The 14,904-nt window shown below is 38.7% G+C and overlaps 1 protein-coding gene across 5 annotated transcripts in view; it reads left to right on the top strand.

Annotated features, from left to right (window-relative positions):
* CARMIL1 (capping protein regulator and myosin 1 linker 1) overlaps positions 1–14,904 on the top strand; it is a 173,698-nt gene that overhangs the window by 66,690 nt on the left and 92,104 nt on the right. For all 5 annotated transcript variants that reach the window (XM_052703340.1, XM_052703338.1, XM_052703339.1 and 2 more), the window contains exons 3-8: positions 2,994–3,044; positions 6,600–6,659; positions 8,906–9,027; positions 11,179–11,276; positions 11,634–11,704; positions 11,832–11,905. In XM_052703340.1, coding sequence (XP_052559300.1) covers positions 2,994–3,044; positions 6,600–6,659; positions 8,906–9,027; positions 11,179–11,276; positions 11,634–11,704; positions 11,832–11,905 — 476 coding nt within the window. The remainder of the gene's footprint in view (positions 1–2,993; positions 3,045–6,599; positions 6,660–8,905; positions 9,028–11,178; positions 11,277–11,633; positions 11,705–11,831; positions 11,906–14,904) is intronic.

Here is a 14,904-nt window from a genome sequence, read left to right as displayed (position 1 = left end):
GTGTGTAGGAGTCATTTAACATTCCAGTGATAATACTGCTTTGTGCTTGAAAAAAGGTGGAGTAGGAAGGTAGGCTGAAATGGCTGTGCACTGAATGTACTTCCCCTTTGTTGACCCATTCTCACAGGAGAATATGTGGTGATATGTACGTGCTTTGCTCCCTGTCACATCAGTTACTTGTAAGCCTTTTAGCATGCAGGTGTGCTAAGGGGACAATCTCTATACACCACATGCATTTATTTTCTGGTCATTCATTAATGTTATTAATGATTGAATACCACTTGTAACCTAACAAAATCACAGAATTGTAGGGGTTACAGAGAACCTCTGGTAATCATTTAGACCATCCCCCTGCAGGTTCCCTAGAATGGGATGCACAGGAAAGCTGTTATGGAGGAGCTGAACATGTGGATGCTTTCTTAACTCAAAGCAATGTAGGTTACAAACCATGCTTGATCAATGTTTCTGGTGTGTTCTAAGCAAGGATGCACTTTGTACAGAGCTGTTGCTGGAAGACTCAGAAAAGAGACTGACTTTTCACACAGGTAGATAGCGGTAGGACAGTGGGGGATGGCTTTAATCTAAAAGGAGGGGCATTTAGGTTAGGTATTAGGTGGAAATTCTTTATGTAAGGGTGATGAGGTGCTGGCACAGCTGCCCAGAGAAGCTGTGGTGCCCCATCCCTGGAGGCACTCAAGGCCAGGTTGGATGGGGCCCTGGGCAGCTGAGCTGCTGGGGGGCAGCCCTGCCTATGGCACAGGATGGAGCTAGGTAGGCACTGGGGGCCCTTCCAACCCAAACCATTCTTTATTCTGTGATTTGTTCCTCTGGCTGTTGGTATGACTTTGATTATTTCTTCTATACTTAAGGTGCCCCAAGTGTAAAATAAGCATAAGAGAAGCAAAATCCTTAGTAAAAAGCTTGAGAACAGCTAGAGAGTAGTTAGGGGCTACCTTTTGCTTTCTATTTTCTTTATATAGAGAAATTAAAAACTCCAGGAAATCTAGAATCTACCTGTTCATAGAATCCAGCACTTCTGGATATTTCAGAAAGCCCTTGACAATTGTGCAATTAAACATACATTCATTATTCATGTTAGGGAAATGTGCAGAGATCTGAGACTTCCTTCACAAAATAACACTGGCTCTTAAATGGGGACTTGAACTGTGAGAGTGAGAACACCTCTGGTTCCTCCGCCTTTGGCGTCAGTGTAGTATTTCACAGGGGAAGGAAAAGGAGGTGATAGGTCCTTTTAAGTAGCCCATGATACGTGTTTTGTTGCCCTTGCAAGTAGTATCAGTGACGCAGAGCATTATCTGCAGCAAAATGAGTTAGCAGGTATCTTGATAGCCATTATTTGTTTATAAGCTGTGCCCGTACCAAGGAGAAAAAGAGGGCCCTGAGCACTGTTACCATTCTCAGCTTATCAGACAAGTCTGCGCTGGTTTTGCAGTAGAGGCTCCCCTGTTTCTGAACACGGACAAAAATGCTGACATTAAAATGCAGATGCTGCATAACATTTTGAAAAGAAGGAAAAAGCAAACAAGCAGTGAGCTGGAGCGGATCCTGTCAGAGGTCAGGATACATATTCATGGATTGTAGCAGCTGAAATTGTGATGAATGCCAAGCTTCCTCTCGGTCAATTCTAGCATTTTTTGAAAGAAAGTCTAGGCTGTTGTCAAGATGGAACATTGACTTTGTGGAGATGGTTGACTTTATCTCTGTCTGACTGTAAAAATCCAACTCCTATTTGCCTGTGACAGTCCCAGCTATGAAAATTGAAGAAAACTGGGTGGATGTGGGGTGGTGGTGGCTTTTTTTGTTTGTTTGTATAGCTGTATTGCTCAAGAATCATATATTTACAGGATGAATGCGAAATATCGTCTTACAGCAGCTCTCTGAATGTAAATCCATCTCTGTAAAGCATGTGAATGCTTCAGCTTTTTTAGTGTTGGCAGAATCACTCCAGGAGCACTGGAACATCCAACACGTGGGGAGATGCTCTGATATCTCTGCTGGGATGTCCTTTTCCAGTATAACTGTGTTCCAGCCTTCTGGTTACCTGGTTTGCACTTTTCTTACTTGTGGTGGTCACTTTCAGTGTTATCCTGTAAAAGAGACCCTGTGTAAGCAGCACCATGGGGTGTGGCTGAGGGCTTAATCCTCCACAGTGGATCCCAGGAGAGTTGTGTGCAAATATTATGGGCAGCTATGTTTGAATCTGGATTTGAAAACTAGATTCACTTTTTTTTTTGTCTTGAAAGATAGGGCCAATGGTAGCTTATTCCCCAGGCAGGTAAATCAGAAGCACTACTGTAGTTCTGCAAAATGATTCACTGCTTTTACAGGGCTTGAGATCTGCGAGCAGATTGTGCTACTGGAAATTTAAGTGGTACTTCTATATATCACTGCATTTGATTTGGCAATAACACTCAAAATCTTTCAGTACCATTGTGCTTTCTCCCTGGGCTCACTGTTCTCACTAATCTAATCACGTTTTCCCATTGTCCTTGCCAGAGGAGAAAAGCATTTGGTGTCACTGCAAAATCTTTGCGTTGTTACTCTAGAAACACACCATGTGTATCTAAAGAAATTGTTTACTTGTAGTCTCTTAAATGACTAAGAATATCAAGCTTATATTGCATATTTTAGTTATGTTTAAGTACATGATGTGTTCCCGTTAGGACTTTTCATCCTCGCTTCTTTTTGAAATGTCACTAGGGTTGCTATTAGATGTTCTCAAGAGACTGATGAAATAAATTTCTTCCACTTCGATGCCACACTAAGTAGTTTACAGATGACCAGATTGCAGCAGTCTATTCACCCTGCTGTACTGGATCAGAGCCCAGTTTTGCTGCCCTCAATATATGACAGCAAAGGGAATTGTCAAGCTCACTACTGAAGATTTTTTCACTCTGCTTTCAGGACTTTTGTTGGAGAGCTACTTGATAGTATTCATGATAATTACTTCTTAATTTTTTTTCTTTTCACAGGTACTGGCATCATGTCGGGCATTTCTGTTAACATCTCGCATTCCCACCAAGGTAAAGCTTCTGCAACTATTCTGTATTTTAGATATAAACGTGAGTTCCATAAATTTAGCACATTTTCGTTACACTTGTACATCTGTTTAAAAAAGTCACAATGAATAACACACTACATAGTGTTAAGTTTCTTAAAATAGTGCTTCCATTGGTATCTGTCCTAAATGAGTTCAGCACTTTGCATAAACTCTGCCAGAAGAATTTTAACTTCTAGAAATTCAGGTGGGTAAAGAATTAAGCTGGAAATATCAACTTGAAGAACTGCAATATGAGCCCTATGACCTTTATAGTGGGTCAATTTATGTCTAAAGAAGTTAACTGACAGTACGTCCTGTAGAGTTTCTAGTCGCAAATAGGATATGTGGAGACAGAAATTATAATTTTTATTAAATTCCACTGTTTTCTAATGATTTTTTGTGGGGATTACAGTTCAGTTTGGAAACATCTTGACAACCTGACTCACGAAAGATATTGAATTATTATTATTCCTGGAAAAAAATTGTAATGATTGTAGCAGAGAAAGCTTATTTTCATGTGAATTATAATGGCTGTCTTGGAAGATCATCTCTTGTCCTATTTGAAATTAGTGAATATAAATTTGACATGTATACTATTTTGTTGTATATTACATATGTATGCAGATCTGTATTTGTGTATTTGCACATGCATGTGTGCATAAGTATGTGTGTATGTAGGTATGCTTACTAGAAAAAAAAGTTGAATCAATAAATGTAAATACTGTTACAAGATTTTCAGTTGTGGTTACTGATAAATGTGACCAGTCCTTGTTTTTAGTTTAAGGAGCAGATCAGGTGTGAAAGCCTGCAGAAATTTATTTCCCTCAGTTGATCACCCCATCCCTGCAGCATAGGTGTCTTTGGTTGTCTCTTGGGTTTTGGATCGCAGTGATTTATGGCCTGGTTTTCAGACAGAGCTTGGTGACTGGTGGCATGGCAACAGGGATATGATGAACAAATGTCAGATAGTTTCAATGTCAGTGCGATGGCAGTATGAGGAGCAGGGTTGTTGGTGACTCTCTTAAATAGCCCATAACAAAGCTATCATCATGAGAAAGCTTGTGAAGGCTCAGTTTATAATTGCAGAATTACAGACACCTTTTTAAATTTTTCTTTTTTTGATTTAGGTTTTAATTTTTGCTGTTCTGAAATTACTTAGTTGATGAACACGCTGTATTTGTAAAATTGTGACTTTAGTGGTAATAAGTAGAAGAAAGAAGAAACTGCTCATGATCTATGTCAAAACTAAAGTTAGTATATATCAACAGTTATTAGGATGGTTGAAACTAAATGGTGCAAACTGGAAGACAGGAGGTTCTGTCTAGACATCAGGCAGCACAGCTGTACTGTGAGAATGAGCAAGCACTGGCAAAGGCTGCCCAGGGGCAGTGGAGTCTCCTCCTTGGAGATCTCCAGATGCTGCCTGGCCATGGGCCTGGGCACCCTGCTCTTCATGGCCCTGATGGAGAGGGACTGGGACCTGATGGGCCCAGTGACTGTGTGAAAATGCTTTTGTAGAAGAACTAACAGAACTTGCTGGATTTTCTGAGGTCTGTAATATTTTCAGAAGCTGTTCATCAGCTTTCCGAGCCCGAGAGCTTCCTCACAACTAGTACACAGCCACTCCTAGCAAGACAGCTGAGAACATGCAGCAAAGACACCTTGTTACTCCAAAGCACTGTTGCACGACTGAGTGTGTTTAGATGGCTGATACTGAGTGACTTGCTGCTAAATCTGATTGTGAGTTTCACCTTTTCTTAAACACTGCTGGTGAGCCCTATTTAATCTACTAAGCAAGGATGGAAGCTTAAGGGAATGAAGGCTGACTAAGTGTAATATCCACTTAAATGAATATCCTTAGAGCACGGATATTACTGTGCTTTGTGCTGTGGCCCAGTTGGTTCATTTCCACTAATCTAGATGGATTAGTAGGAAAGGAAGAGCAACACTTAATGCCTACTAATTCTTGCTACAGCCTATACTTGCAACATTAATAAAAGTTGGATGTGTCATAGGCCCACAGTATTTCTAAAGCATACTTCTAGTGCCAGCTTTCGGTAAGTTTTGATTGAAAAAACTCAAAACTGTGAAATTAGCCATTTTTTTTAACTATAGGTTCCCTAAGTGAGCCACACTCAGACTCTTAAAACGATTTTTAGGATAGAATTTTAGATAATAAGTAAGGTTATGCATTTTAAAAATCTATAAAAAGAAGTATTTCATAATTTCAGATAGGTATTGTGTAGAATTATTCTGTGGTTTTGCTGTAAAACAAGGACTGTACTTATTGAATGATGACCACGCTGGCATTAATCATTAGTAAATCTGGCATTTACTAATTCTAGTCAAGACTTTTGCAGAATGAATTTGTGAGTGGAGATCTGTGTAAGCTGTTCTCAGAAGCAGAAGCATATTTTTGATTGTGTGTGTGTATACTTAGGTTTGCATATTAGGAAAAGCAGAACTTAACTTTGGCACTTAAACAATTTGCAAATTATGAAGGATTTCAGTCACAGAGACTTTTTTTAGCATTTCGTTGTGACTTGAGTAAATAAGTGTCAAATATTCTGATATGTTTAATTGTTTCATTTAATTAGCATAGGAGAAGAAGTGCCTTTATAGCATGGTGTTTGTTAGTTAGCCTCAGAGTACCCTGACAGTTAAACTAGGATAACATGAATTGCAGGGTCTTAATGTACAAAGTTAAAACAAGCTGTGCAGTTACAATGGTTTTAATGACAAATAAAAGGAAATGACCATGCTGATGTCTTACCCTATAGTTTTGATTCAGTCAAAGCTGTTTATTGCTTTCTGTGTATCTGAGCTGCCAATTCATCCACGTGGTTGTGAAATCAGGTCTTGGCAAAATGCTTATAGCCTTAGATCTGCCCTCAGGGCAGGGACATTCCTGTCTCTACCTCTTCCAAGGTCCATTTGGATTACATACCTTCACCCTTCTTGCATATCCTGTCTGATCTCTGGATAACTCAGTCAGGAAAACACGGTGTATTGTTTCCTGTCAAACTTTTAGATGCTCTACAGTGATCTTGAGCATAATGCGTATATAAGTTTATGTATATATAGTACGTGCATGTGTCCCTTTAGCTTCTCTGCAGAAAAAAAGTCATGCCTGTCATCAGTGTAACTAATGAAAGAATAATATATGATGCTGTAAGTATTTTACTGAATGATTATTCATTCACAAAAATTGTTCAGTAGGATATTATATAAACCTGTGTTGCTTTTTATAATAATTTTTTGTGAAAAAATTTGTTAAAAGTTTGTGTGCTTGCAGTGAATGTACAATGTGATATCCCTTTAACCTCTAGTAGCTGAAGCTATAACAAGCCAACATGTCCTCTGAGTGCAAAATATCAGCAAATATTAACAAATACTGAATGTCAATTACAGGAAACAATGTAGAACAATGGTAGCCCTGCTCAATGTTTTTTTTTTTTTTAACCTCATTTGAAAGTATCAGTGCTTTTTATACAAGATGATATTTGTACTGATGTGGTGTTTTCTTTTTTTACTGCAGTTAGAACTAACTTTCAGCTACTTGGAAATCCAAGGAGTAACTTCCTGTAAGCCAGGTCAGGTGAGTGCTTTCAGAAATCAAGTTGTGACACGCTGATACGTGGTACCACTGGCAGTGTTACAGATAAAAGGTACTTGTGTACTCAGTGCTAAATCTGTTCCAGCCAGGGAGTTTGTACTCTATTGTGTAGATGTCTCCATCTGGTGAGCACAACGCACATTTGAATTCTTAGGTTCGTTCTGATTGTAAAGTCTGTCAACAGTGATAAGAATTCAGAATCTGTTGTGCAGGTGAGGTAAGAAATACTGCATTTTCATAGCTCAGTTGGAGCAATGCAAGTTTTAATTTTTCTCGAGTGTTTTTTTCTCAGAAATGATAGAACAAGTGGTGGCTGCTATTGTAATCATCACTATGCAAGCTTGAATGGCTTTTGTGGTATACAACTTTGTGATGAAACTGAAAGCTGCTGCTTACAGTGCAGACAGAAACTACTCTTGATGCCTACTGTATGTATTATTCTGTATATAACTCAAAATATATTTGACAGCTGGTTACGTGCCCAGAAAAAAAGTGAATGTCAAAGAGAAGATAATGGAAAGAACAATGGCTTTAATATATCATTCATTCATAAGATTAATATGTTGATGAGATTTGACAGTCCAATTGTATCAAAGACTGTGTGTGTTTCAGATATATTTGGCTTTTAAAGAGTTTAAAACGTAGGAACATCTAGCACTATATTTGAACTCTGAAATGCCTTTGTATTTAACATTACATTTTCAACCTGATTTTTGAAGCTTTCTTTTAGGGGGAAAAAAGTCAAGAGGTTTACTTTTCTAAATGGGAGACATTCAGTAAACTCTGTGTATGGTTTGTGGCCTCATTTATTTCAAATAAAAGGCTACGGTAGCCAAAGATAATTGTTATTGGTCAATTGCTGTTGCAGGTTTTATGAGAAAAGGTCCTGATTCTCAGCAGCTTCATTTTGCATACCGTTTTCCTAAAACATTTTGTAAGGTTTTGCATGTTTGCATCCACTTGTATTGTAACACAACTTCTAACTGAAGACAGGTGAAATCCATGATGGTTCCTTGCAGGTCGAATGGTGGTGTTACAGCTTTCCTGCAAACATCATGCTATCTTCCTGGTATCTGAAGGTCTTATTCTCATGCTAGGCATCTTTTAGAAAGCCATGAAGTACTTCCAACACTAATATAACATTGGGCAGAGTGATAGAGGAAATGGTGTGGCAGTACTGGTGGTAAGGGAACACATATGGACTTTGTCCACTGGTACAACTTCAGTGAATGACAACAACCCTCTGAAAGAATTTTCAGTAGTGCCAAAAGGTGTGAAGATTCTGTGAGCTTCTGGGATAATGCAGCCTCTTCTGGAGTTTTCCTGATGACAGCCCTAGATGTGAGCTGGGAACTGGAAGAGAGAATTCCAGGAACTATTTTCAATAAAAAATTAATTTCTCTTGTGTATTGCTCAGTGTCCCCTCCAAAATGAAGACAGAAGTGTACTGAGACGATGACAGTGTTAGGCACAGGCTTCTTTCTCTATTTATGTTGTATCTAATCTAAAAAAAAAAATAAAAAAATTGACACAGACTTTTTGGAGAAGACAGAAGTATTTCATGGCTTCCTGTGATGCAGCCAAGAGCAGCAGCACATTTGATGAGTCATTCATACAATAATCCAGTGTGATTCTGAACACTCATATATAGCAGAGACTAGTAGTAGGTGGCTTTATTTCTCTCCTAGTTGAAGCACGTATTCCCCAGACACTGAGTGGTTACGTTAGCTCAGTTACTGCCTCACTTAAAATTAGACATGCATTACCCTAAAGTTTTCTTAAACAGCGTGGATTAAAGCATGAGAGCTTTTCCAGAGAACTGCAGCCCTTAAAAACTTTTACTTTTTACTTGATGAAGCAGCCCCTGTTTGCTCAATAGTTTCCTGTCAGGCTGCACTCACTTCTGGTGTTCTGGGAAGTGTTTCAAAACAGGACAATAGTGTGAAAAGTTCTTGGTGCTGGAAGTGCTAACTGAGGTCATGATCTTTGGAAGCCTTTATTCCCGTGGGAAGCAAGGCACTGTTAGGAAAAGCAAAGTTTGAGAATGCAGTTCTCATATGTTTAAGAACTTCAGAAACTCTACCAGAAACACTCATACTGTGTATTAAAGATTAGCAAATTCTTGCTGGCATGCAAAGCATTCAGTTGACATTCACAATGCGGACCTTTTTCAACGGGTATGAATGAGATGACACCCTGTCCCTGCCCTCATGCCCTCTTGTTTACAGCTGATTATGGAAACTGAGAAATGCAGCATCTCCATGAAGATGGCGTCCTCTGAGGATGTGAATGAGGTGCTGGCGCACATTGGAACCTGCCTCAGGAAGATATTTCCTGGACTCTCTCCAGTGTAAGTGTCTTGTAGGGCAACAGTAGCCTGAGTAGATCTGTGGCAAGCCACTGCTTTTTGTCCTTACATCAGGAAGAGACAACTTGAGCAGGCAAGCACTGAGCCTTTATGTAGGTCTTCTGAGGGATATGGCAGAACCATGAGGCAGTGCAGCTAGGGCATGCCCTATGGGGTCAAAAGAGCCTTTGTTTTTAAGAGTCAATACAGGTAACTGAGATTTTTGTTCTTCCTTATTTTGCCTCGCCAACCTCAGATACATATTGTTTTGAAGCTTTTTGTTTTAGTTTATTCCTCTCTCCATAAACAGCAGTGACCTTCAGTATTCTTCAGTAGGTTTTGTTCTGTGGTATTTTGTTTTTTTGTGGAGGGAAAGTTTCTGTTTAATTTGAATTTTTGAATAGTTGAAATGTTTCACACAGCTGGGAGTCTTGCTCTTCAGTGCTGAGCCCTGGGCATTGTCATATACTTTGCATGGAATAACTGCCTCCTTGAATCATACATCCACTTTTCTAGGTTCCTTTTCCTTCCTTCTGCACTGTTTTCACCTTCTCTTTGTTGTTTGTGTGACTGTATTGTGTATTTTTGTGCTATCTTCTGCCTCTGAATTTTATCATCTTGCTGCAATTCTCAGTGGTCTTTCTTTCATTTTTTCTTCTCTTTGCCCTTGCCTTCATCCCCTTCTACAAGACAATGCATCTGTACTACTATTTCTCATCAGCTCCCAGTTGTTAGCAGTGTTATAGGTAATGATCCATCTAAAAGAGTTCTTCAGGTATTATTTACTTTTGAGTAAGCTTTTTAAAGAGGCATTAGATGTAAGTGGTGAGCCTAAATTTACATGTGTTGTTTTGGGGATGTGTCTTTATTATTCAGCTTTCCTGTAGATACAGTAAGAATTTAAGTTCATGTACTCCAGCTGGCAATTTGTTTTTGTTTCCACATTATCACTCTTTCAGTATTACTAACTGCTCAATAGAGGTGGAGTTCTTCCTTCAGAAAACATGCACACAAGTGAATGCTTGTGAACAAAGTTGCTGTTGAACCTCAGTAGTGATGTGAGAAATACAGACAAGAGAAGCAGAGTGAACAGGGCCTTCAGGCTGTGTGAGATGTGTGAGTCCGTGGAGGCCTTGAGCCCTGTACAGGTTTTTTCTTGGCTTTGTGGAGAATGCTGCTGGAGCATTTTGTGTAGCGGTATAGATTGCTCTCCTCTCAGGTAGTTTTCTGGGATTAAGGCACTGGAGTTATGCACATAATATAGGACCAGAACATGCAAGAATTGGAAAAGAGGTTTCTCCTATTAATATCTCTTATCATTTGTTTTCCTTTGTTTTATGGAATTCTGGAATTTGAGGGTGTTCTCTAATTCAGAACAGCATGTATTTTCTTTTCTTTAAACCAATAAGTGGTAGCGGTTTTACCTAGAGGAGTAAGAACCCTATCAAATTGCAAAGATTAGAGCTAGATATCTCATGTGCAGCCTGGAGGTTGCTCAGCAGATTCTGTGGCTCTTAGCAGCACACTGCTTTTACTGATTAAAAGCATATGGGTAGATGACCATAGTTTTGTATGTAGTTAGTAATGCCATGTCTCCTAGCACATCTCTGTACAATATAGATCAGATGTCAGGGTGAAGTTTTTTACTGAGAGGGTGGTGAAATGCTGGCACGGGCTGCCCAAAGAAACTGTGGGTGCTGGAGGTTCAAGGCCAGGTTGGATGGACCCCCATGCAACCTGATGGAGTGGGTGGCAGCCCTGTCCATGACAGGAGGTTGGAACTAGATGATCTTTGAGGTCCCTTCCAACCTGAGACATTCTATTGTTCTGTGGTCCCTTCCTATTTTGGCAACCTTGTCATAGTTGAGAGTCCAACACCTACTTAGCTTGAGTGACCTTGTCACAGCATCGGGCTTCAGTAGTTGCAGTGTTAATTTATTGGAAGGAGGGAAGAGGCAAGTAAATGTTACTCATGCTAGTCTGTATCATGGTATGTTTGACTTCTAGGCAGAGAATTGAGTTGTATTAAAGATACTAACTCTTCCTGTATACTCACTTAAAGTCATGCTTAAAATGAATGCTATTGAGTGCATACAGTGGTACGGGTTTAAAATATTTTTAAAATCGTGAATACTTCTTCCCCTTTGCATTTAGGAGGATTCTGAAAAAAGTAACAATGGAGCCTTCAGAAAGACTGGTTAATCTCCAGGCCCTGTGGGACAGTCAGACAGTGGCAGAACTTGGACCTTGTGGTGAGAATGAATTTGAATGCTCAAATATAAAAAGCTTGGAATAGCAGTGTCAGGAAGTCTAATTCTATTTCTGGTAGAAGCTTGTAAAGGTGTAATTAGTTTTAAGGTGTAATTAGTATGGAGTAGACTTCTGATTGGTAGGTGAAGGCACTATTTTAAGCTTTCTTGCAACCTGATGGGTATTACAAAGATAGGATAGTCTCAGTTTCTTTTAGTTTCTTTCAGCAGCACAATGGATGACCTTCTGAGGGAAAAGGAGAGTGAGTTTTGAAAGGCTGGTTATATGTTCGAGTATTCAAGTATGCTTTTGATGTCTGTTTTACTATTATGTTAAATATTCTCTTGTGTTATTTCTAGGAGGCTTTTCACAGATGTATGCCTGTGTGTGTGATTGGCTTGGATTTCCATATAGAGAAGAAGTACAGTGGGTAAGTACATGTCTTGCACTGGAGCTCATTTCAACTAACTGTACGAATGATGTAGGGGCAGATAAATCATAATACTTCAGGGGAAAAAAGTAGGATAAATATGTATTTGGTTATGTATTTTTAACAGGATGTTGACACAATTTATCTGACACAAGATACCAGAGAGTTGAATTTGCAAGACTTCAGCCATCTTGACCACAGGTAAATAATATGTAATAATCATGCTAATACTTAGCAAACTTTCCTTATCCCTTGAATTGTCCTTCCAGTAGATTTTGCCTGCCCTTGCTGAAGGGGGATAGTCCCATAAAAGCTGTCCCTTAAATATCTGGACATCTGAAATGACCATCTATGGCTTTTATAGTTTTCAGAAAAAAGGTGCTGTTTTTGCACAAAGGCCCCATGAAGAGCACATTTTGTTTTGGAGATAAATATATCTTGCTACTGGAAGCACTCCAAAAAGTTAGCAGATAGTCATTATGATTTTTTTTTTTCCTGTGATGGTTGATATAAGTACTCAAATTCAGCAGAGAATACATGCAACTACATCTGGCATGCAAAGCAAAAAAGGAAATTAGGCAGCCTTTACTTTTACAGAATCTTTTTCGTAGTATATGTGCTAAAGGAAATTGCTTTTTTAGCAAGTCTGTAGAAGGTTTAAGTTATTCAGCTGAATCTCAGCCAATAGTTTCTCCACTAACAAAAGATGCAATCAAAAATGTGCACTTCCAGAAAGGAACTAATTGAGGGTAATTTTACTATGAGATGCTGAAACTTAGCTAAGTGTTGTATTTGGCTTACTGGATTGAGAACACTGGATTCTAAGAAAGTTGCATCTGAAGATATTTAAGTAAGAAGAAATGGAAAAGAGTCTTAATTAAAATCCATCATTATACAAGAAAAATGACAAATTAAAGAAACTGTAAATAAGACAGTGTGTTTGTTTCTTCAAAGAGGCCCAAGGGAAGAATTAAGAATCTGTCTGAGATATAATGTTAAAATATTATAACAAAAAGACTGAACTTGGAGGTAAGGAAATGAGGTTATTCTGGCACAGCGTTCTTTGTAGTTGTAAGGTTGCTAGTATGTAAAACTTGCAAAAATATGAAGAAAAAACTAATATTCATATACTTAGCTTCTGTGGTGATTTTCACAGTCACCGTGGTTAATTCCACGATGAAGTTACTGCCTGTGTTGGACTATTCAGAGGTAATTCAGGAGAGACTGCAGGGCTGCAACTAGTGCATGACAGCTGTATCCAAAGACTGGTCAGTTAAGGATTGCTGAGAGAAGATAAGGAAAGGATTACTTGTGCTGGAGTCCACAGCATGAGAAACATGTGGAGCTATTGGTGTAGGTTCAGAAGAGGGATGCAGAGATGGTCAGAGGACTGGGCACCTCTCCTATGAAGAAAGGTTGAATGAGTTGGAGCTGTTCTGTCTGAAGAAGGCTCCAGGGAGACCATATTGTGGTCTTCCAGTGTCTTAAGGGGGTTTATAAACAGGAGGGAGACTGGCTTTTTACACAGTTTGATAATGTTAGGATGGGGGGAAAGGTTTTAAATCAAAGAGAAAATGTTTAGATTAGATATTAGGATTAAATTTTTCACGCAGAGGGCGGTGAGGCGTTGGCAGAGCTGCCCAGACAAGCTGTGGTGCCTCATTCCTGGAGGTGTTTAAGGCCAGATTGGATGGGGCCCTGAGCAGCTGAGCTGGTGGGGGGCAGCCCTGCCTGTAGCAAGGGATTGGAGCCAGGTGGGCTTTAAGGTCCCTTCCAACCCAAACCATTCTGTGTTTCTATATCATGAGCAATGATGGAGTAAGAAACCAAGAACACTTAGATGTATTGTAAGTTGGAAGAGCTGAGAAGAACATGGGGCATTTTTGAAAAAGTGATTTAGAGCCATTCAACTTCAATAAAGAATAAAAGTTTGAACAAATTATTAGGAGTGAAAATACTACTTTTTAATGAAAAATAGAAGAAGTGCTTTAAGTATTTAGCTGCTTCAAAAGAGTTGGCTTTGGGAAGATGGAATTGTGAGTTTGTTGGTTCAGTGAATGTTTTAATTGAAGTCTGACTTGCAAAACTCACGTCACCAAAAAAATAAATTTATAGTTAATAGAATCTTTATTAAGTGTTGCATGATTATGTAAGTCCAAAGAGTCAAAACAATTTTAGACCCACATATACACAATTAAATCCATCTTGTTGTGGCAATTTCTTAATAGTGAGGCTGGAACTGAGAAAAAGGTTTTAGATTGAAATTTTCCAGAAAACAAAATTTTGAAGGAAGTAAAAAACATATATTATTCAGTAAAAATACGAATTAGGTTCTGAAATCCCAGTAAATTCAACCATGTATTGCAAGTGTTTTGTCAGATACTTAGCAAAGTGATAACGCTTCAAATTAACAACATGCCCATGTTTTGGACTTTGAGAAACTCTTATATCTTGTCCATATGATTTTTGAGTTTACTGAAATTATGTGTTTCACATTATAAAGTAGCTCTGAAGTGAGGTAGGATGAAAACTGGATACACAAGCTATGCATTGCTAAAAATAAACAATTTGTATTTTTCCTAGTAAAGCATTTCTGTTAGAGGTCAACATAGGATGGAATGAATTATAGATGAATTTAAATTCCCTGCGTGTCTGACACTGAGAGTGCATAACATGGCTTGCCACATGGGTGCATGACTTCTGAAGTTTTATTTGAAGTTATATTGTGCTTTGAACCATATAATTGTATAACAACAACAACAACAAAAAAATCCCTCAAAGTAAATAGGGCTTGTTTAACTCTGCAGCACAATTTTCTTCTCTTGAATACGTTTTAGCATTCAAAAATTTCGACATTGAGAATATATTGTCAGAAATGTGTGATTAGTTAGATTTTTTTTTCTTCGCACCATTTAGATTTCCTGTCATCTTAAATACACAGGGGGACAGAACTGTTGAAAAAATGTGCAGCCACTGGCAAAGCTTGAATGTTGTTAAAGCTTGGAGAGATTTCCTGCATTCCAGAACAGAATCTGTTTTCATTTTAAAATGGCAAAGATTTACATTCTGTAAACCTTACTTTATTCTAGATGATAGTTTCACAGGCAAACAAATAAATGTGAGCTGCTTAACATAACTTGGTGAAGGAAAGTTAAGAGAAGGCCCTGCTTTTGGAAGGGGTCGTTAGCATAATTCTTTTT

The sequence above is a fragment of the Tympanuchus pallidicinctus genome, unplaced genomic scaffold (assembly GCF_026119805.1).
Source record: "Tympanuchus pallidicinctus isolate F22 unplaced genomic scaffold, pur_lepc_1.0 scaffold5, whole genome shotgun sequence".
NCBI classification, from domain to species: Eukaryota; Metazoa; Chordata; class Aves; order Galliformes; family Phasianidae; genus Tympanuchus; species Tympanuchus pallidicinctus.
This window is presented reverse-complemented; position numbering and strand designations above follow the sequence as displayed.